The sequence below is a fragment of the Festucalex cinctus genome, chromosome 17, assembly GCF_051991245.1.
Source record: "Festucalex cinctus isolate MCC-2025b chromosome 17, RoL_Fcin_1.0, whole genome shotgun sequence".
Lineage (NCBI taxonomy): Eukaryota > Metazoa > Chordata > Actinopteri > Syngnathiformes > Syngnathidae > Festucalex > Festucalex cinctus.
The window spans coordinates 9,001,178-9,020,968 of NC_135427.1; the positions used below are offsets into that span (position 1 = coordinate 9,001,178).

A 19,791-nucleotide genomic window follows, 5' to 3' on the forward strand; every position below is an offset into this window, starting at 1 on the left:
TTCGGTTACATCGTAGCACATTTATTTGATCAAACATTTGAGCTGCAAAATAAATGACGCCATGATTGGTCGTTACCTGTGCCTTGAGCAACTGTGATGTCATTTGCAGCCGACGGTGCAAGAATAATAGAGATTATCAGCGCCGATTTTGGGCATTTTGACGATATCGGTATCAGCTTTTTTTCTAAATCTGACGGCCGATAAAAGGTTAAGCTAAAGCCATTTTAATCTCAGGAAACTATTTTATTTTATTTTCAGTTTGAGAAGACCTGAAATGAAAATTGCAATTTTTTTGAGGTTTTTGATCATAATATGCACCCATAATAACGACCCATGTTTCCCTTGTCAATGGCCGTGTGTGTCAACACAACTCACAAACGGCAGATCTGTTTTATATGTGACTAATCTCACCTTTTTCGGTTTCATACATCACGAGCTCAGCGCCAACTCCACCCTCACAATTTTTAACCCCTTATAAGCAAGAACAAAGGCACATGTGATGTTGAAATGCAGTACACTTTTTGATAAATACTTGTTGAATGAAGCAAACCGCTTCGGATAAGATAAACTAACTGTTCCTACTCCTTATCAGTATGAAAGAATGTGAAGCCCCGTGTCCGCTGTATTGCCGTTTTGTTAAAAAATGTGGCCCCATTGTCACAAGTTAGCAAAACATCTGATCTATAGCATGTATAAAATCTGCTATCATTGAGAAATGTTTCTAAAATCTCCTGGTAGTGCCTCTCGTGAAGCACGATGAATATATATTTAAGTTTGTCAACCGCTTCATGTGATGCAAACCACAACCAGCTCCGCTCGGAACAATGATGACATTTTTCTGGAGTTCAACTAGATAGAATGTTGTCTTCTATTTTATCGCTTGTTGTTTCCCTTTTTTTTTTTTTGCAGATATTTCTGCTTCATAACGTAATAAAAAAATAAAAAAAAGACTTCAGCATGAGCGTTGCTTCACTGTGTATTGTGAATTGCATCGACTTCAGTTGTCCCATGTGCATTTCAGAGACTTTTTCTTTCCAAATAACATTATCACCAGACACAAAACAAAACCAAACAAAACGCACGCATCAGCTTAAAATCCAAGTTTGTTCAACATGTCTGCCAATCCAAAACAAAGGCTACGCTCTTCCCAAGGGAGTCGTAACTCCATCATCGGCATTGATAGAAAAGCAGGCCCTGGTGGAGAATGTGCTGTAAGCGCTCTGGAGCGCAACGTTCCCGACTCCTTTGGGACCGCTCGGCAGGCGTCGAGACCTGGTGAAAAAATACGGCCGGGGAGAAATCTCTCACACATACTGCTGGTACGCCGAGCCACCAGCTGCCTGACCTAGACGATATACAACAGGATGGCGGATGGAGTGAAACAGAAGCATAATGAGCGCTCGGAAGGAGAAACAACAACACAATCTCTATTTGGAGATACTGTTATGCATTGGGAAAATGTGGGAGACGGACGCACATTCTCACACTCTCAGGCATTGACGCTGTACAGTACGCGCGCACATATGCTCAGACTAACTGCCAGCATTGTCGATGAAGGTCCTGCGTGCGCGTGCGTGCATGTGTCGGCTCCTCCTTACAGCTGACAATGACTGTTTTGTTTTGTTTTGTTACTACACATCTCCACCATTTACAGGATGAAAATTATTCAAACACTATTTGTAGACATGAATTACTCTCACCACCTCTAACAATGGTCAAATATCTTGACTGTTTGCTTAGTCCAAAAACAATACTAAAGAAGGTGGTACACTAATACAAGCTCTTATAGTAGTAGTAGTAAATTTAGCAGTTGCGAGTAGTGTGTTTTAAATGTCCTTAGAAAACCCCAGCGATCATATCCCATTTGTATCATGAGGAATAAAATGGGAAAGAAGGCCAAATGAAAATAACTATAATTACTCTGACTGAGCTAATGTTTTTTTCAAAACACAACTCAAAATAGAAACGGTGACATACCTCCTGTATACGATTAAGTCTTTTCAAATCAAAAAAGTTCATTTTGCCTCGAAACCCGCAAATTGGTGGTTAAAACGTCTGACAATTAAAAGCTTTCTGACTGCTTACCGCAACACAAAAAGCTTTGTTTTTTTTCCAGTTCGCTGCGCAACAAATCGGTCCGAGGCCGTCGGTGACAGTTTGACCACAAAGATATGTGAAAACCTCAAATGGGTTCTTTAGTCTGAAGTCAAGTTGGAAAGAGGGCGTGTCACAGCCAAACAGCTGACATTTCATTTCCATGCCTTGTGAGATGACACAAATGACACCATTTTTTTTTCTTCCCCTGCTAGGAAGCACCTGGCTGGCTGGCTGGCTGCTCTACGGCACCGATCTGACCCCAGCAATCCCACGTAAGCCTCTGAGGAGCCCACTCCACACTCTTCCGTTTCATTATAAACACAGCTGAGAGAAGTAATACGAGGGACAAAGTGGATAACCATAACTAACAGCTTGTTGCAAATAACAATGACACAAAGCATCAATAATTTATCCCATAATAGTAATGTATTAATGTATTGTAAAGTCATTATTATTCATTTAATTTTTGCCATGAAAGAAAACGCTTACATGAAATGACTCCACATGTCGGAGTAGTTTGCTCAGCCAATCAGAATCCAAATACAGCAGAGTCGACTTTGTACCGCAGTGCAATCAATATTTATGTTTTCAATAATGTACAGTTTTGATTAGGGATATTTCAAAGAATCGGTACACGTGACAAAGGTCGACAGTAGAATCGGCCAGTAATTGCCATTAATTTCATGCCATCTTGAGGAAGAATGATATTTTGTGATATACAAGGATTTCTTTTAAATTATTTTGTTTTTTTGTGGGAAAATTTTGTGTATCGGCATCCACGCCTACTCAAGATTTGAGTACTCGTACTGGTATTGGTCTGAAAAAAAAACAAAAAGTAGTATTGAATTAATGTTAAATGTCATATTCTTGTTTTATTTGTAACCCATAAAAGCAATGTCCGTCCATCCATCCATTTTCTTGAGCGCTTATTCCTCACAAGGGTTGCTGGAGCCTATCTCAGCCATCTTTGGGCAGTAGGCCGGGTAGACCCTGAACTGGTTTGCCAGTCAATCGCAGGGCACTTTGATGTTTGAAGCCGTTTTTAGATGAAAGAGGACAGGATGGTGGACTGGTGAAGGTGTTAAAAATCACAACGTCTACTTGACCGGCAAAAGCAATCGTGCAACTTGCACAAGAAAGCTGTGCAATCGAAGTGTCACTCATATTGTTGTCCAAAACTCCACCACCACATCCAGTTGAGAGGACTTGAGCGCCCACAATTCCCTCAAGTGGCAAAAGGAGGGGCCGACCGGAGGAACAAGAGCAGCCAGTGCATTCACGCGCACTGAGAGGAGACCTGAGAATTTCAATGGAATGCGAGTGGAATGAGGAAGCGTGCGGCCACTCAGCAAGATGCCAGTTAAGTTACTAGAGGAGGTTGAACTCAATCTGATCAACGCAACACGGGGAAACTATTCAAATGCGTCAATGATGTCTTTCTCTTTTAGCGGCAGCTTGATGCCCATTTCTGAAATGAGATCATTGAATTGATTTGAAGATTTTATTCATGCATGGGGTCTAATTAGAAATCCCCAATGTACAATCCCAGTGGAATTCCATTGTGCTCCTCAAGGGAGTAAACAAGCAAGCAAGCAAACAAAGAAATACTTTTTTCCTGTGATCATGGAAAAGGCTATGCAGTTGCATACAGTGTAAGAAAAGGACTCAATCACTTAACTTCCATGAAATGAAATCTTTACCTCCAAAACCTGGACATAACTTGAAGGAAACCATCCTCGGGCTCCATCTTTCTCTCCTTCCCACCAGCCTCCAGGCAGAGGCTGCACCACCTTGATCATCTCCCCGGCATCGAAGCTCAGTCCCTGCTGGTGCTGCTCGCCACTGAACGGGTACAAAGTTTTGCAGTATGATCCAGACATTGCCCGGGAGAAAAAAAAAAAAAACTTCTCAGATGACAGCGTCCGCACAGAAGAGAACACGAATGAGACTTTGTTGTGCAACTTGTTTCAAGTCGGTTGTCGGGTGGTCTCTTGTCAGGACGCCCCTCGTCGATCTGCTCCGACTGCCCGAGCCGCTCTGAGGACGTCACAAAGCTCAAACGTCAAGTTGCGTGGAGGCAAGGAAAAGAAAACTGGAAATCGCGGACGAATTCAAAATAAAAGCAAGGAAATATGAACGAACCAAAACAAATAAAAGATTTTCGTTTCTTTAGTGTAAATACGACGCCGCGCAGAGTGAAGTGTACCTTCGGGGGGAAATGAGCAATTTTAGAACTGCTTGCAAGATTTGAATGTTGCTTCACTTCACTACTCCACGCGTCTCTGATCAAAGCCACGCCCAATCACTGACGTACCCTTGACGTTTGCTTTATGTCGACTGGACGTGCACTTTACGTAGTTGCTCTGTAAAAAAGCCGACGTTACCCTGACACTTTGTAAAAAAGAATATTTGATTAATCTGTTAATTTATCTTGCTCAGTTTTATATTCGTAAATGTAAATGTGCAAAATCGAAACCTATTTTTTTTCTGTTTATGGAAGAGATTGATGTATATTTTCAAGAACTTAATTTTCTGTTGTCATTTCGCTATTTTTAATGTTTCTTAGTTTAAAGACCCCTGCAACTTTTCCTTTCTTTTATTATTGTTATCTTTTCTTTTTTTTCCCCCTTTTTCTTTACTGTTTGTGTGATGATATTTTGTTTTGCATTTGACATATTTGGCTTTTGATTACAATTTGGTCAATAAAGTTATTTAAAAAAAATAAATAGCACTTTGGTAACATGACATTTGAGCAACGTTCCACATTGTGGTACATATAAAGCTTAGTTTACTTTATCTTGTTACTTGTCCACTAAAGCACATTGAGTTCCCTTGTGTATGAAATGTGCTACATAAATAAAGTTGTAGCTCTAATATCAATAACTTGCTATTAACTCATTTGTGAAACATGAATACATGCTGTGGCATAGTGACTTTTCCCGCATTCAAAAGAAATTTAATTTGCTTAATTGCAGACTGTAGTTTTAAAAAAAAAAAGGGAAAAAAAAGTGTGTAGTCCGTCTTCTGAGTTACACTAATTACTGCCACAAGGGGGCACTGTGTGACAAGGGAGGAACTCAAACTGTCAAGAGTTACTTTTCATCTACACTCAACAGAATACTGTACTCAAATAATCTAAGTTGAGGATTTTTTTTTTTTCAATATTCACCCATATAAATAGGAGTGCAACAAGGATCAAATAATATTCAGATCTATTTGTATGTTCTAAACAACTATTGTGAACTATTGTGTGGGCTTGAATTGTATGTGAACTTTTTCATACCGTCAACTCGAACGTAAAGTACAGTAAACAAAGCATCTCTTACAGTTTTGACTTTTTGCTTCAATTGGAAATATACACATCTTTTCTCTAAATGTATTTCTTCCACATATGCTCTGTATTTCTGATATGTTTCAGCACACACCCAAAAAAATCACAATGTACAATTATTGTTGAATGGATCATTTCTGACACCTAGTGGTGACTGGTGACGATTGCACACAGCAAAATCTCTGAAATCAATGTCACATATGGAGTCACCAAAACAATACAAGTGGGCAGACAATTCCAACATTTAAAAAAAAATATAGATTATTTTCTTCTACTATCTATATCAATAATATACGGGGGGAAATATAAATCAATGACTGATGACAAATGTGGGAGCAAAACATCTTCCAACATCATCGCTGACTTTGAGTCACAACATGAAGTGCAAGTGGAATTATTCGCAGAGGATTTTGATCATCTGTCCAAAAGTAAGGAAACATTTTCATGTTGTCAGACAAATTTGGCCAGTCAGTCGGATACTTTTTGCACAAGTCGGTGTTCGTAAGAGACTCGGAGAAGGCAAGCAATCTTTCATGGAAGTCCACGTGAAGTCGGACCCTTTGCAGTCTCACCGGCGGATTCCACACTCCAAATGGCTGCGCAAACATTTTGTATTTACCTTCACGAAATGCGATTCTCCACGCTTTCATGTCTTCTGGCAACCCAGGGTCCCCCAACGCCACGCCCAGTCCCCAGGCTGCGTTGTCTCCCACCTCCACATCCCACACGTGCACTCCCGAGACCAAAGCAGAACCTCGCACAGTGTAGCGCTGGAACCTCTCCGGATTATTCGGCCGCTGCTGTCCTTCTTCCAAACTCACGCTGGTCAGATCTTCGGACAGACCGAGACCCGGAGCGAGCGTGTTTGGGTCCAGAAGGACGGGACTGTAGGAGACCGTCTCCTTCATTCGCTCCCACACGCTGAACTTGAGGTTGCCCACGTGCTTGACTTCGTCCAGCAGAGCCGCCGGGAGCAGCTCCGGCTTGTCGGGAATCGTCTGGATTCTGACCATCGCGGCCTTGAAGTTCTTCATGAAGGAAAAAGGCTCCGACGTCAGCTGCTCCTCCGCGCTCCTGATCTCATCTGAGAGAGCGGCCATGTCTCTGCTGAGGGCCTCGATCTGCTCCTTCATCATCCGAGTCTTGTTTTGCTCTTCCTCCCTCACGGCCGACAACCTGGCCTCCTCCTCAACCCGCAGGAAGTGGCGCAGTTCCTCGAAAACCTTCTTAATCTTGCTTTCCACCTGCTCCATCTGGACCTTGATGTGCGTCGCTTGTTCATTGCAGCTCTCTCTCGTCTCGTCGTAATCTTTCAGTCTTTGCTTTGCGTCCCGAAGGCCTTCCTCAACTTTTTCTTTGTGAGCTTTCACGGCTTCGTCAATGGGACAGAACTTGTGGCCGGCGTGGATTTCTGCATCTTTGCAGATGAGGCAGGCGAGTTCCTGGTGGTCCAAACAGAAGAGTTTGAGATTCTCCTTGTGCAAGACGCAGATGTCCTCCGACGCCGCCGAGGTTTGCGTAAAGGCCTCGCATACGTCCCTCAGTGCCAAATTGATCAGTACGTCCATCGATCCGTACTGAGTCCTGCAGACTGGACAAAATCTCTCTCCTTTCTGCTCCAACCACTGCTGCACGCACGTGCGACAGAGGCTGTGACAACACGGCAGAATGACAGGATCTTTAAAGATGTCCAAACAGGCCGGGCATTGCAGATTCTCCTCAACTCTTCGAGCCATTTTTTTTTTTTTTTGTGAAGAAACCAACTCAGTCAAGAGAGACGCGAATCCTTCACTTATGAAGGAAAAAGGGTGTGAAAGGAAAAAAAAATGCCTGCTTCTTGCTTGACGGGCGGGCGGGGAAAAACCTGCCAAACTCGCTTCACAACATTACAAAACAGTTTTGTAATGATCATTGGAGATCACATTTCTAAACATATTAAAAAGAGAAAAATGACTGGTTGTTTTTGTTTTTTTTCCCCTTTTAAAACACCAACATTGACATCCATCCACTATCTGAACCACTCACCAAGGTCGCGGGGAGTGTCGCTTCCAAACAGTTTTACCCCACAAATGTGCACGCATGCACAGAAACGCACATTACAGGACTGTCTCTGAAAACTTGAATATCGTGATAATGTCCTTTATTTTCTGTAATGCGATTAAAAAAACAAAACAAAAATGTCATACATTCACTTGGAAACACTTGCAGGTGTTTCGAGTTCATTTGACGATTCAAGTGATTAGTTGAATAGCCGACTAGTACACTTTTTCATGATTGTAATATTTTGAGATAGGATATTTGAGTTTTGTTTCAGCTGTAAGCCATAATCAGCAATATTAAAACAATGAAAAGGCTTGCAATATTACAGTTGATTTGTAATGAATCCAGAATGTATGACATTTTTGTTTTGTTTTATTTGCATTGCAGAAAATAAAGGACTTTATCACTATTTTCTAATTTTCTGAGACAGTCCTGTATACAACATGCATGTACACGCCCACAGTAATATTTCAGGTTTCATTTTCCGCATTCCCGGGCAAGTCGCGTGAGTAGCATCGAAGGAGCAGGGCTCTGAAATCTACAAACATAAGTTCAAGTTCATAAACATGGTGAAGCTGCCTTTAGCTGTTATGCTGCACACATGGAATTAGCTGCCAACAGAAGTGTAGTCAGCCCCGAACGTAAATGCTTTTAAATCCAGGTTAAGAGTTTCTTTCCTCTCAAATGTTTATCTGCTAGTGGATTGACTGCTAAAGGCTAATTTGACCACTCTCCGCCCTCAATTTGCTTGCCGCCGTTGCCCTGGCAACATGCCTGCGAAAACATGGCAGCCATGCAACTTTCAGGGCGCAGCTCTTGGTGGCAGCATTGGACCAAAACCAGAACTTCTTGGAAGAAGGGAGAGGCAAATGGGACTGGATTCTAAACACACTTTTTTCTTAGACACACTATTGCTGAAATTATAAGGAGCATTTATAATAGCATTTTGAATTGAGTATACAGTCATTGGCAAAGGTGGGGCTGAGGAGTGGGATGGCAATTAAGGGATTTGGTCATCTACAATCGCACACCTATGGACAATTTCAATTGTGTTCAATGAAGCCACCCTGGACTGGTTGCCAGCCAATCGCGGGGCATGATAATGAATTGTGACATGTTTTTTTAAATCCATCAGTATAATGTTCACAGTTGCAATCAATATTATTGTAGAAGTTGGTTTCCAAGTCGATGTTGCTCTCTGGTCCATGCCTCATTTGTTCTGCATGACTACACTGCATGCATTGACTATTTAACTCAAAACAAACTAGTTTTGAGTTAAATAGTCAATGCATGCTGAGTTTTTTTTTTTTATTTGTCAGGTATTTGAGATTCTGCACAACTCTCACTCTGCATTATTTCTTAGGCTTATTCTACTGTACGTGTGCATGTGTAAGCGTATTTATATTGGAGTTTTAAAATGACATATGGAATTGAATGGTTTGGAAACCACCACTAAATAATTGATTTACGACCTCGAAGTTCTCTCGGTTCTGTGCTTAAATTCCCCCAAGTCGCATTGACGTCAGCGTGCTGGCATCTTTGAAAGTCCACCTCAGATAAGAATTGAATGACCTGATGGCTCTGATGTCATATTGTGTTGCATCATTCAAAGCTCTTAATCCTTTAAAATAGAGTTTAGTCAGATGACACGACGCGACGTGACATGACGCACCGCGGCTCCCCTGAGAGTGGACATTGGAAGCTTGGAAACGGAGTCGTCTTTACAAGGACCATGGCGACAAGAATCGGGGACCATCTCCACTGTCCGTCCTGTTTGGAGATCTTTAAAGATCCCGTCATGCTGCCGTGTAGTCACAGCTTCTGTCGCGCGTGCGTGGAGCAGTGCTGGGAGCGCAACGCGGATCCGTCGTGTCCACTCTGTACAGAAAAGTGCGACTCGAAGGATGTGCCTTCAAATTTGGCGCTGAGGAACGTATGCGAGGCCTTTGCGCAAGCCTCGGAGGAGTCCGAGGACACCTGCAGCTTGCACAAGGACGCACTCAACCTCTTCTGTTTGGACCACCAGGAGCTTGTCTGCCTTATCTGCAGAGATGCAAAAAACCACAATGGCCACAAGTTCCGGCCGCTCGATGAAGTTGTGATCGATCACCAAGAAAAACTCCAGGAATGCCTGCAGGACGCAAAGAAGAGACTGAAAGACTACAGTGAGATAAGAGACAATTGCAATAAACAAGCGACGTACCTCAAGATCCAGGGGGATCAGGTGGAAAGCACAATTAAGAAGGATTTCGAGGAGCTTCGTCACTTCCTGCAGTTTGAGGAAGACGCCAGGGTGGCCACCGTGAGAGAGGAAGTGCAGAGGAAGAGTCGGACGATGAAGGAGATGATCGAGGAGCTCGCCGGAGTCACGGACGCTCTCGCCGACGTGATCAGAAGCACGGAGGAGCAGCTGAGATCTGACCCCGTTCCTTTCATGAAGAACTTCGAGGATACGATAACCAAAATTCAAAAGCTGCCCGGCGAGCCAGAGCTGCTGCCGGGAGCTCTCCTGGACGAAGTCAAACACGTCGGCAACCTCAAGTTCAGCGTGTGGGAGCGAATGAAGGAGCTGGTCTTCTACAGTCCCGTCCTTCTGGACCCAAACACGGCCGCTTCAGTACTCGTTCTGTCTGACCATCTGACCAGCGTGTGTTTAAGAGAAGGGCAGCAGCGTCCAAAGAACCCGGAGAGGTTTCAGTTGTGGAACCGCGTGCTGGGTTCCGCTTTGGCCTCGGGAACTCACGTGTGGGACGTGGAGGTGGGAGACAACCCAGCCTGGGCGCTGGGGGTGGCATCGGGGGACCCTTGTTTGCCACATGACATGAAAACATGGAGCGTTGCGTTTTGCGATGGGCAGTACAGAAGGTTTGCTGAGCCGTACGGATCCTGGAATCCGCCGGTGAAACTGCAGAGGATCCAAATTCGTGTGGACACGAGCGAAAGATCGTTCGCGTTCTCTGAATCGCTTACAAACACTGAATTGTGCAATGTCAAACTTCCCAATTGCTCACAATTGTCTGACAGCGTGAAAATGTTTCCTTTATTTTGGACAAGGGATGAAATTCCTTTGCAAATAATTCCACTCGCATGTCGCGGTCTGACTCTAAGTCAGGGATGATTTTCGAGATGTTTTGCGCCCATTTTTGAAATCTGAAGTTTTTTCTCCCAAAGAGACATTTTACATGGATTGATCTTTTCAATAATTAAAATAAAATTAAATAAGATTATTAAGAATGTATATGAAAGAAATCAATCTGAGCAAATAGTCATGTTGTGGTTTGCCAAATTTAATAAATAAATAATGAAATGTGCCTGGAAGTATTTTATTTGCTGTTTATTCAATTATTTCAATACTTATCTCAGCATTCCCTTATTTTAATATTTATTTCATTTTTTTTCAATATTTTTTTTAATATGTAGGGATTTGTTTCAATTTATTCAAGTATTTAATAAAATATTTGTCCATATTTATTTCAATAAGTCAATGTTTCACCATTTATTTATTCAATTATTTGAATTTTTATTTTAATTGCAAATATTTCGGTGACACGCATGCGCAGAGGATCCCCCCCATTTTGGATCGCTAACTACGGCAACACCACGAGAACAAAATACCTTTATATCCGTGCGCGTTCGTAAAAACTATGATAATCATTGAAAAGAATCTTAAATACTTATATCGTGTTTTTTCTGAAGTTGGCGATCCAAGATGGCGGAGCTTCTGTCTGCGCATGCGCATCACCGATCGTGCAGGGTCACCGATAGCGTCTTGACAGAGGCCATTACCGGAAAAGGCGGTGCCTTAAGAGATTTTCCCGGAAACACGTGTCGGCTGTTTGTGCATCGAGTCTATGACCATATCGTTGTGCTATAGCATTAGCCTGTGGTGTTAGCTAGCGTACGACCCTGCACGCATGAGCTGCTCACTTTCCACAGTTGGGATGGAAACTACAACAAACAAGAGGCCGGCTTCTAGCATAACCCAAACTCCAACTCAGACTCCAGGAAAACAGGAACAACGAAGAGTGTGTTCGAGTTTGAAAAAAACGGGGCGAAAAAGACGGAGATTGGAGACGGTTAGAAGTCGGCAAAAACCAAGAATTTATATCGGACAAGCATTTGAGCAATGGAGAACGTTGAAAGCTGCGCTGGGTATGAAAAATGACTCACAATTGGCCCTGCATTTGCTTAGAAGGTAAGCGCTCCTTAAAAATCGACCAGAAAACCAACAACAATGAATGAACTAAGACACGCAGCATCGTAATGGCTATAACAGCAGTATTGCCATCATTTCATAGCGAGTCATTTGCTAGGGTAGCTCCGTGAGCGATTCGGTCTTTGTAGAATTATTCTAAGGGAAAATATGTAGCGGATCTGCATTGTGAATTTTGAATAAGCCTGTCGTGTATCCATGCAACGTACCACAGCTGCCACACCGAACCAGTCGCAACTCGCAAGTAATTGACCACATTGCAATTTGTGGAGAAAACATCTATTATTACAAGGCAAATTGCATAAAAATAAGGCCGTGCTAATCAAATAACGTCTGAAAATGTACTTCCATGCTTGCAACCTTAGCATACATGTAACCTGCATTGTAACTGTGTGTCTTTGTAGCTATGAAAAGCATACAAAAGGACAATGTATTTCAACAGCGCATAGGCCATCAACGTCAACAGCAAAAGTATTTACACATTCTCCCAGTTCAGTGAGTGCTGGGGAATCGGATAGGTACGTTCAAATTTTTAAATTGTTTTACTTTTTTGTTCTATATTTAGAACATGTGAAGACAAATTGTCTTTCTTATTACATGACATTTTTATTTATTTATAGGTGTGTCTTCCATATAGTGGGAGTAAGACCTAAACAACAGCAGCCATTGCTTCAAAAAAGGTAAACTTTTATGTCTTTTTTTTTATTTATTTTTTTATGTGTATTTGTGGATGGAAAAACACATGTGAAAATCAAGAATTTATTTGTGTGAATATTTTTTAGACAAATCTCTCCCCATAGCCTTGTACATTCCAGCATGATTCCACGCCTCCAACACCTCCCTCTCAGGTGTACACTGCTTGCAGGGACATTGCAAGCCTGCACCAGGCACGGAGGATGTAGACTGATTCTAAATCAGTTTTAACATAAACTTAACATTTATAGTTTGTTCCTAAATGCCACAATTAAGTAGTTGGTAGCTATTGTAAACATGACTTGTAAGCCACGCATCCAGCAGTCTACCACTTGTGCAAAACTACAACTCACAAAAACTTTGGATGTAACAGAACATAACAACTCTTAATAATCCAGAAGACAAAACTCGATTTCACGATTTAGCAAATTTTCAACGATTCGATTTTTATAATGACAATGTATTTTAATAATTCGATTTATTGCCCAGCCCCAATTTGAATATAACATTATTTAATGATGTACTTTCTTTGTAGTATGAAACCAGTGGAGCGACAGGAGGCAATTTTGGATGAGGAAAAGGCAAGCAGTCCGGACAACACTTTGTAAGTCACCAATTATTCCCTCTAAAATCCTGTATTTATAGGTCAGTAAATAAATACATGTTGGTTCTCGACCTAGTTAGCATAATTTAGCTTGCTAGTCGCTAACAAAGAGACACATTTAATAGAAAGTTCTGAGTTTCTCCTGTGAAATGTGCGCAGAAGGACAGCAATGTATGCGGAGGAACTTTGTGGAACAGAAGAGGAAAACGAACGTCGTCGTCAACCACTGGACGCAGCCAGACTTCGCCAGCAGCCTCGTGTTGTGTTATACAGAGCAGGTTTGGACATTTTTTACTCTCATTTGCTTTGCAATTACTGGAACACATCATGTTGAAATTACCCCGTGTTTGTTAATTTTCAAAGGGAATACTGCCTTTACATTAATTGTGAATGAATATCAAGCGCTCGTAAACTGCTCGCAGTGGATATTTTGCTGTGAACATTAACTCGCCACATGGCACTAGTTTGCCGTGAATCGCGCGGACAACTACAAGCACAAATTCTGCGCCAACTCGTGGAATAATTGTCAGTATGCTCTGAGTGTTTTATTTGGACAATTTTAAATTTAAAAAAATGGGAGGTCTCGCTTCCACATTCTAATGGGATGAAGTGTTGTTCATGTGCCGTAGACGCTCTTCACTGCCTCCTATAACCTGGGAGAATTATCAACCGTAGTCACAATAGTGTCTTTATCAAACCATGTGTATCTTGTGACCCGCAGACATCAGTGAAAAATATCTTTGCCCTGAGTGGCAGGAGCCAGAGTACCTTGGCGTGAAAAATGAGGGGGACTTGGAGCCTATTAAAGTTAAAGAAGAGGAACTGCCAAAAATTAAAGAAGATGAGCAGCCACAGCCTCCCAACATAAAAGAGGAGCAGCTGCCACCAGACATTAATGAGCAGGAGAATCATGTCACAGGGTTGCCCGTGATGGGTGTCCATTTGAAGACTGAAGATGAATGTCAATATGAAGAGAACAAAGGGGCGGAGCCACCAAGCAGCAGCTCAAGACAACAAATTAAAACAGAAGATGATGAGGACCACCGTGGTGGATCACAAGCAGACAGCCGGAACCCACACTGGAGAGAAGCCTTTTACCTGCTCAGTTTGTGGTCAAAAATTTTCTCAGGGGTGGAGGAGGGGCTGCCGGAGAACTCGCCACCAAGTTGACTCTTTCGCGCACTCAATGTCTGTCCTCAAACCAGGTAATTGCATTGTGTATTATGTGTCGACGGGAAATCCCTCCCACACAGTCAGTCAGATTTTGGACCTTGTCCACATACAAGGCGCACCTCACTCTTAGGCGCACCGTCAATTTTTGAGAAAATTGAAGACTTTAAAGTGAGCCTTACAGACACACACTGGAGAGAAGCCTTTTAGCTGCTCAGTTTGTGTTCAAAAATATGATGAAAAATGGAGCTTAAAAAGACACAGAAGAACCCACACTGTTGAGAAACCTTTTTTTCCTGCTACGTTTGTGGTAAAAGATTCCCAAGTAAGGCAAAAGATAGGCACAAGTGTGCTGGTGAAAATAGCAGTGATTAATGAAGCTTGATATCTCATTTATGAATTTACATTTAAAATGGTGTAGAAATCATGTGTACTGCTGAATGAACGGATGCTTTGTGTACTTGCATTGTGTATTATGTGCCAGAGAAAAGGGTGAACCAGAAATGTGCCCCAAGCATGATGTAACATTTTGATGTAATGGATTTTTTTATAGAATTAAAAAAAAAAAAAAAAAAGAAGACGCTCCTTCAAAGTTTTAGTGTGTTAGAAGGAATTGGCCAATGACATGTATGGTATTTTAAAAATGTTCTCATGGCTTTCAATGACATTCACAAGTCTCAGGAAGGAGTCAATACAAATCCAGCCTCAATATGGGTTACAGCCTGTCTAAGAATCGAATGAATCACACCTCTTTGGCGTTTGTGCACTTACATTTTACGCATGGTGGGTTTGTCAAAAGTCTGGACGGGAAAATACTCGTAGTAGGAAATGACGTGTGAAATAGGCTTACGCACAAAAAGGGAGAATCCAGCACGTAACTGTCATTTTCAAAGTATTCTTCATACAAGATCATGCTGAGAACATTTATCAGGTTTAATGCCACTAATTCATATCATCTCACAAAAGATTTTGAGGGCATCACCTTGTAATCACATTGGATACAGAATGAAGTAAAAGCAGTAAATATCCTGTGAGGAATATAATCTGAGTTTTTAAAATTGGTGTGGGAACACTTTTTTTTTTTTTTTTTTTTGTTAAATATCTAAAACTTTTTCCACATACACAATTTCTCTCAAATATTGTTCACAAACCAGCCTAAATTTGTGATAGTGAGCACTTCTCCTTTGCCGAGATAATCCATCCCACTTTACAGGCGTGCCATATCAAGACGCTGATTAGACACTATAATTGGTGTACAGGTGTGCCTTAGACTGCCCACAATAATTGGCCAATCAGAAAGGTGCAGTTTAGTTTTATTGGGCAGGGGCGTTCTAGGGACTCGGAAAACCAGTCAATACTGATTGGTTTTCTGAGTCCCACTCCCCATAAAAAACAAAACTGCACCTTTCAGAGTGGCCTTTTATGGTGGGCCGTCCAAGGCACACCTGTGCACCAATCATGGTGTCTAATAGGGGTTCACAATATTGGGAAAAACATGCAATATGGTTGCTGAATATAGCAATATCGTTGTTATTGCGATATTTAACATGTACCTAAAGAAATTACATTTTTATTATCTAATGAAAGAAAAAAGATTTTTTCATAAAACATTAAGCAAACTCAATGTATGCTTAATTGTAATTACCTCTAGATAATCAACTTTTGGATGGCGGTGCACGTTTTAGTAAAATGCCTGACTAATTCCATATGAAATTTATTGCATGTCTTTGCAATATAATCAGCATCTTGATATGGCACAGCTGTGAGGCGGGATGGATTATCTCGGCAAAGGGGAAGTGCTCACGATCACAGATTTCAACTGGTTTGTGAACAACATTTGAGAGAAACGGTGATATTGTGTATGCAGAGGAAGTTTTAGATCTTTGAGTTCATTTGATTAAAAAAAAATGGGAGCAAAACAAAGTGTTGTGCTTCTATTTTTGTTGAGTGCATTTCAAATAAGGAGGACAGAACAGTTCTGGGAAGGTTTCGGCATACTACTGATGCCTCTTATCATTCAGGTCAATTAGTTGTACTTTTGTCTGACCATACCTGTGACGGTGATTGAGATCTGGTATTCTGTCGAAAAACATACACTTTAGCATCGAAACCAAAATCATTTTGAACCCTGAAGTCTATGTGTCTGTAACAAACAAGCAGCATAAAAAAAATGTTTGATCACAGTTTGTCTCTGTCCAGCAGCTCCTGTAATTCATTTTGGATGTCCTCTGGCAACTCCAGTGGAGGCAGATCATCCAAACACAAATCTTCCTGAGCAGGCATCTCCAGCGGGGGCAGCTGAGGGATGGCGATCTCCTTTCCTTTGCCTGTGCTTTTCCTCTCCTGGCTGCCCCCCGTCGCCATGGTGCCCCCGGCCTGAGGGAGCACCCAAAACTCTGAGCGCTCCACGACGTCTGCGGCCTCGGCCCGCAGTCGGGTGTTTTCCGATTGGAGCCTCTCGTTGTCCGAGGCGAGCCGCTGGTTCTCGTCCATCAGGTGGTTGACCAGGCGCCTCAAGTCTTCAATTGTGGTCTGCTGTTCTTCCAGGCGAGTTTTGTCGTCTTTGGTGGTCTTGGAGCCCGGGCAGGGTTTCGAAGTTTGGACGCTTCCGACCTGTCGAGTTTGAAGCTGGTAGAGGAGGGTGTCGTACTCCCTCTCCGTACCTCCTCCACGTGCTGCGGATAAGGGGGCGGCGGCGCTTGGGGGCTGGGTCTGACCTGCTGACTGGGATGGCATGAGGGGGGCGGGGCTGCTAGAAGGCGGCGCTGTACCAGGACGGGCTTTTGCGGCCTCCCGACGGGCTTCCCTCTTCCAGCGCTCTTGGATAAGATGCTGCTGTTTAATATGTCTGTCCCTCTGCAACTCCATGGACACACAAGCCTGCAACACAAAATCAACGGTACAGTGAATAGTAGCTCCAAGTATGCAAACTCATTTGAATTTCCTAAATGGCGGTGGCAATTTTTTTTTTTTTTTTTTTAACAAAATGTGGCCTGAGTAAGCTAAATCGTCTGCTTAAACGGTGCCTCAAACTAACTTAATTGCTAGCTGTCCAGGCCCTGAAGGAGCAAAGCACACCCACAGTGTTTCTCAACCGCGGTCCTCGAGTGCCCCTATCTAGCACGTGTTTTCCCTGTCTCTCTCAGCCAACACAGGTGTTTCAAACGACCAGCTAATCCGCAAGCTCTGCATGAAGCCTGATAACGATCCTCAGCTGTGTTGGCTGAGGGAGACACTGAAAACAGGCTGGATAGGGGTACTCGACGACCAGGGCTGAGACCCATGTTTGACCAGATCAAGAAATCAGACCGCACTGAAAAAGACCGAGACCACACCCATATCAAATAGTCCATAAAAATACTCTGTTATTGTTGATTTTATTGATTTTTTGGCCTGCCAAATTGTACAAACTATTCACTGGAACTGACCAAAAAGCATAGACTGTAAAAGGCTCACCTGTTTACAGTCTGTTGTCTTCATTGCTTCTGTCAGAAGTTCTGTAAAAGAGAACATGTTCTGAACACACATCTTTAATGAGCATTTTAAGCATTTTTTTCTTTTTATCATTTATCCTATCATTAGCCGGGCTTACATGGAGCAATGAATTCCGATTAGAATGAAATGTGCAAAAGTTCAATCAGGTTTTTGCTAAAGGAAAATGTTCACTTTCGTCTAGGGTTAAACAGAATTCCTTTATTCAAAAGAGACGAAAACGTAATTTTCTTTAACTCGACTCAAATATCAGCACTATTCAATGAATCAAATCAGACTTCAATGCAGAGGTGGCAAATCCAGGTTCCGAAAGGAAAAACCTTGCCACAATTTGGTTTTAGCCACAGGCGCTTCTACATAACCAGCAGGTGAATGAGCTTGTTTACCTGTCGGTTGAATAGAAGCGCCTGTGGCTAAAGCCAAACTGTGGCTGTGTGTGTGGTGTTGCCACCTCTGCTAAAATGTCATCAGTTATCATTGATTAAAACTCGACTAGAACGTCATCAGCTTTTTAAATCATACTACATTATTGTGTCGACCAATTTTCGTGGTCCCGGTACACGTCTGACATGCAGACATCCTACCTGCTGCTTTTCCATGGCATGAAATTGCCTCTTCGTATTTTCCAGCAGCAAACAAACGATCTGCCTTCCTGCATTGCTGATGGGCCTGAGGAAGCATGCACAATGAACACAAACACACTTATAATAACATACATGGCTGAGTGATTTATTTCATTTTTAGAGGAAAAAAAATACAGGGGCTCTTGAGGACCGAACTTGGCCACCCCCAGTATAGCCCAAGGGTTGAAGTCAGGTGAGTTTGTTGGCCAATCAAGTACTGTTATTCTACAGCTATCAAAGCAGTTATTCGTAGTTTTGACTTTGTGTGCAAGTGCCAAATGCTGTTGGAAAATAAAATCATTGTCTGCAAAAAAAAAAAAGAAAGGCCACCGGCAGTGGGAAGCATGAAGTACTCTTATAATTTCCTGGTTACCAGCTGCGATGACTTGATAACAGACAATTGACCCACACGAGCACGTCAAGGCTCCCCAAACCAACTTGATGCAGCTTGTGTTTCTCTAATTTTCCTCCAAACTGGGACCTTGATTTCCAAATGAAATGCAACATTGACTTTCATCTGAAAAGAGGACTGGTGAACAGATCACATTTTCTCCTCGAGTTTGCCCACCCTTGTACTAAGCCAAGCCGAGACCATTTACAGGCCGACTTCTGCAGGGAGCTTACAATGTTGAACTTTACCATTAATATTCAAATTTTGGAAATACTGGATTTGTTTATTTTTGTGTCATTCTGCCATCATCAAACTGAAACATGTAAAGTGTTGACATATTTCATTTTATGTGTGGTAAACTACTGTAATATAGTAGTTTCACTTTAAGATACACATAAAAGTACCTTCCTTTGATTTTGAAGTTTTTTGGCACCCACCTGTAACATGTCAACAAAAAACAAAAACAAAAACCTTTCAAAGGTTGCTTTTACAATTAGTGTACTTCCCTTTTGTATTTAAGAGGGTTCAATGAAGTCTCACGATGTTAAGCTTTGTGATTTACAAGCAATCTTGAACTCGCCATTTTCTGAACTCGTGGCTAACGCATAGAACCAAAACCCTTTGTGGGACCACAACTGGCCTATGAAATGTATTCATTTAAACCCACATTATATCGAATGTTGTGCCAAGATGCATGAGATGCGTAGCACGTCAACGGCACAATAAAACAAGACACCAGAATAGTCAGCCGCTAATGTGCTGTGGGGGGGAAGCTAACGTAGCTTTAGCTTACCATTGTAACCCACAGTAACGTTAGCCTGTTATTGCAACATCACGACCGAAACTTACGAGATTAAGCGGACTGTCAACGACCTCCATGTAGCTAAGTCTTCGATGGTTTTTACTACATGAAGGATGTGTCTGTCCCTCATGGACTGTCATTCGAACTGAGACACAAATTGGAACAAAATAATTGGAGTACTCTTCGAAAATTTCTGTCGCTGACGCTAGCCTCAACGACGCGACGTTTCACGTCATGCGCCCACAATATACAGGAAGTACAAATGATTTCCTTAAAAGTTAAAATAATAACTTGTGAAATATTACGCATGACAAGTACTCCAAGATGCAAAGGAA

General features: G+C 42.2%; 5 protein-coding genes and 1 long non-coding RNA gene across 11 annotated transcripts in view; 3 read left to right on the plus strand and 3 right to left on the minus strand.

Moving 5' to 3' along the window:
* Positions 1 to 4,455, minus strand: part of gas7b (growth arrest-specific 7b) — a 29,390-nt gene extending 24,935 nt beyond the window's left edge. The window contains exons 1-2 of one of the 2 annotated variants that reach the window (XM_077503140.1): positions 4,240 to 4,455; positions 3,798 to 4,134 (exon numbers count right to left, since the gene is read on the minus strand). In XM_077503140.1, coding sequence (XP_077359266.1) covers positions 3,798 to 3,977 — 180 coding nt within the window. In that variant the 5' untranslated portion in view covers positions 3,978 to 4,134; positions 4,240 to 4,455. The remainder of the gene's footprint in view (positions 1 to 3,797; positions 4,135 to 4,239) is intronic. The other variant, XM_077503141.1, reaches the window with a different exon arrangement.
* Positions 1 to 4,759, plus strand: part of LOC144005160 (uncharacterized) — a 28,476-nt gene extending 23,717 nt beyond the window's left edge. For 2 of the 3 annotated variants that reach the window (XR_013279514.1, XR_013279512.1), the window contains one exon: positions 2,310 to 3,006. This is a non-coding gene — a long non-coding RNA (uncharacterized LOC144005160). Of the gene's footprint in view, positions 1 to 2,309; positions 3,007 to 3,293 lie in introns of those variants that run through there. The other variant, XR_013279513.1, reaches the window with a different exon arrangement.
* Positions 4,760 to 5,419: 660 nt separating this feature from the next.
* On the minus strand, positions 5,420 to 7,257 carry LOC144005153 (E3 ubiquitin-protein ligase TRIM35-like). The gene has a single exon (XM_077503142.1). The coding sequence runs from the start codon at positions 7,162 to 7,164 to the stop codon at positions 5,782 to 5,784; it is 1,383 nt and encodes a 460-aa protein (XP_077359268.1). The 5' UTR covers positions 7,165 to 7,257; the 3' UTR covers positions 5,420 to 5,781.
* Positions 7,258 to 8,893: 1,636 nt separating this feature from the next.
* On the plus strand, positions 8,894 to 10,586 carry LOC144005334 (E3 ubiquitin-protein ligase TRIM35-like). Its single transcript, XM_077503458.1, has one exon. It carries the CDS (start codon positions 9,132 to 9,134, stop codon positions 10,584 to 10,586), a length of 1,455 nt encoding a protein of 484 aa, XP_077359584.1. The 5' UTR covers positions 8,894 to 9,131.
* Positions 10,587 to 10,993: 407 nt separating this feature from the next.
* On the plus strand, positions 10,994 to 19,219 carry LOC144005155 (uncharacterized). 3 transcript variants are annotated; one of them, XM_077503146.1, is made up of 7 exons: positions 10,994 to 11,663; positions 12,086 to 12,199; positions 12,302 to 12,361; positions 12,910 to 12,978; positions 13,138 to 13,256; positions 13,700 to 14,183; positions 16,348 to 19,219. In XM_077503146.1, the coding sequence occupies exons 1-6, from the start codon at positions 11,383 to 11,385 to the stop codon at positions 14,146 to 14,148; spliced, it is 1,092 nt and encodes a 363-aa protein (XP_077359272.1). In that variant the 5' UTR covers positions 10,994 to 11,382; the 3' UTR covers positions 14,149 to 14,183; positions 16,348 to 19,219. The 3 variants fall into 3 exon arrangements, with proteins under 3 accessions (XP_077359272.1, XP_077359271.1, XP_077359270.1); XM_077503145.1 differs by having other exon boundaries at positions 10,995 to 11,663; positions 16,351 to 19,218; XM_077503144.1 differs by lacking the exon at positions 16,348 to 19,219 and having other exon boundaries at positions 10,995 to 11,663; positions 13,700 to 14,697.
* On the minus strand, positions 16,073 to 19,692 carry nrbf2b (nuclear receptor binding factor 2b). Its single transcript, XM_077503148.1, has 4 exons — positions 19,504 to 19,692; positions 18,225 to 18,309; positions 17,605 to 17,645; positions 16,073 to 17,028 (listed from the first exon to the last, which is right to left on the minus strand). Exons 1-4 carry the CDS (start codon positions 19,594 to 19,596, stop codon positions 16,327 to 16,329), a joined length of 921 nt encoding a protein of 306 aa, XP_077359274.1. The 5' UTR covers positions 19,597 to 19,692; the 3' UTR covers positions 16,073 to 16,326.
* Between the last annotated feature and the right edge of the window lie 99 nt (positions 19,693 to 19,791).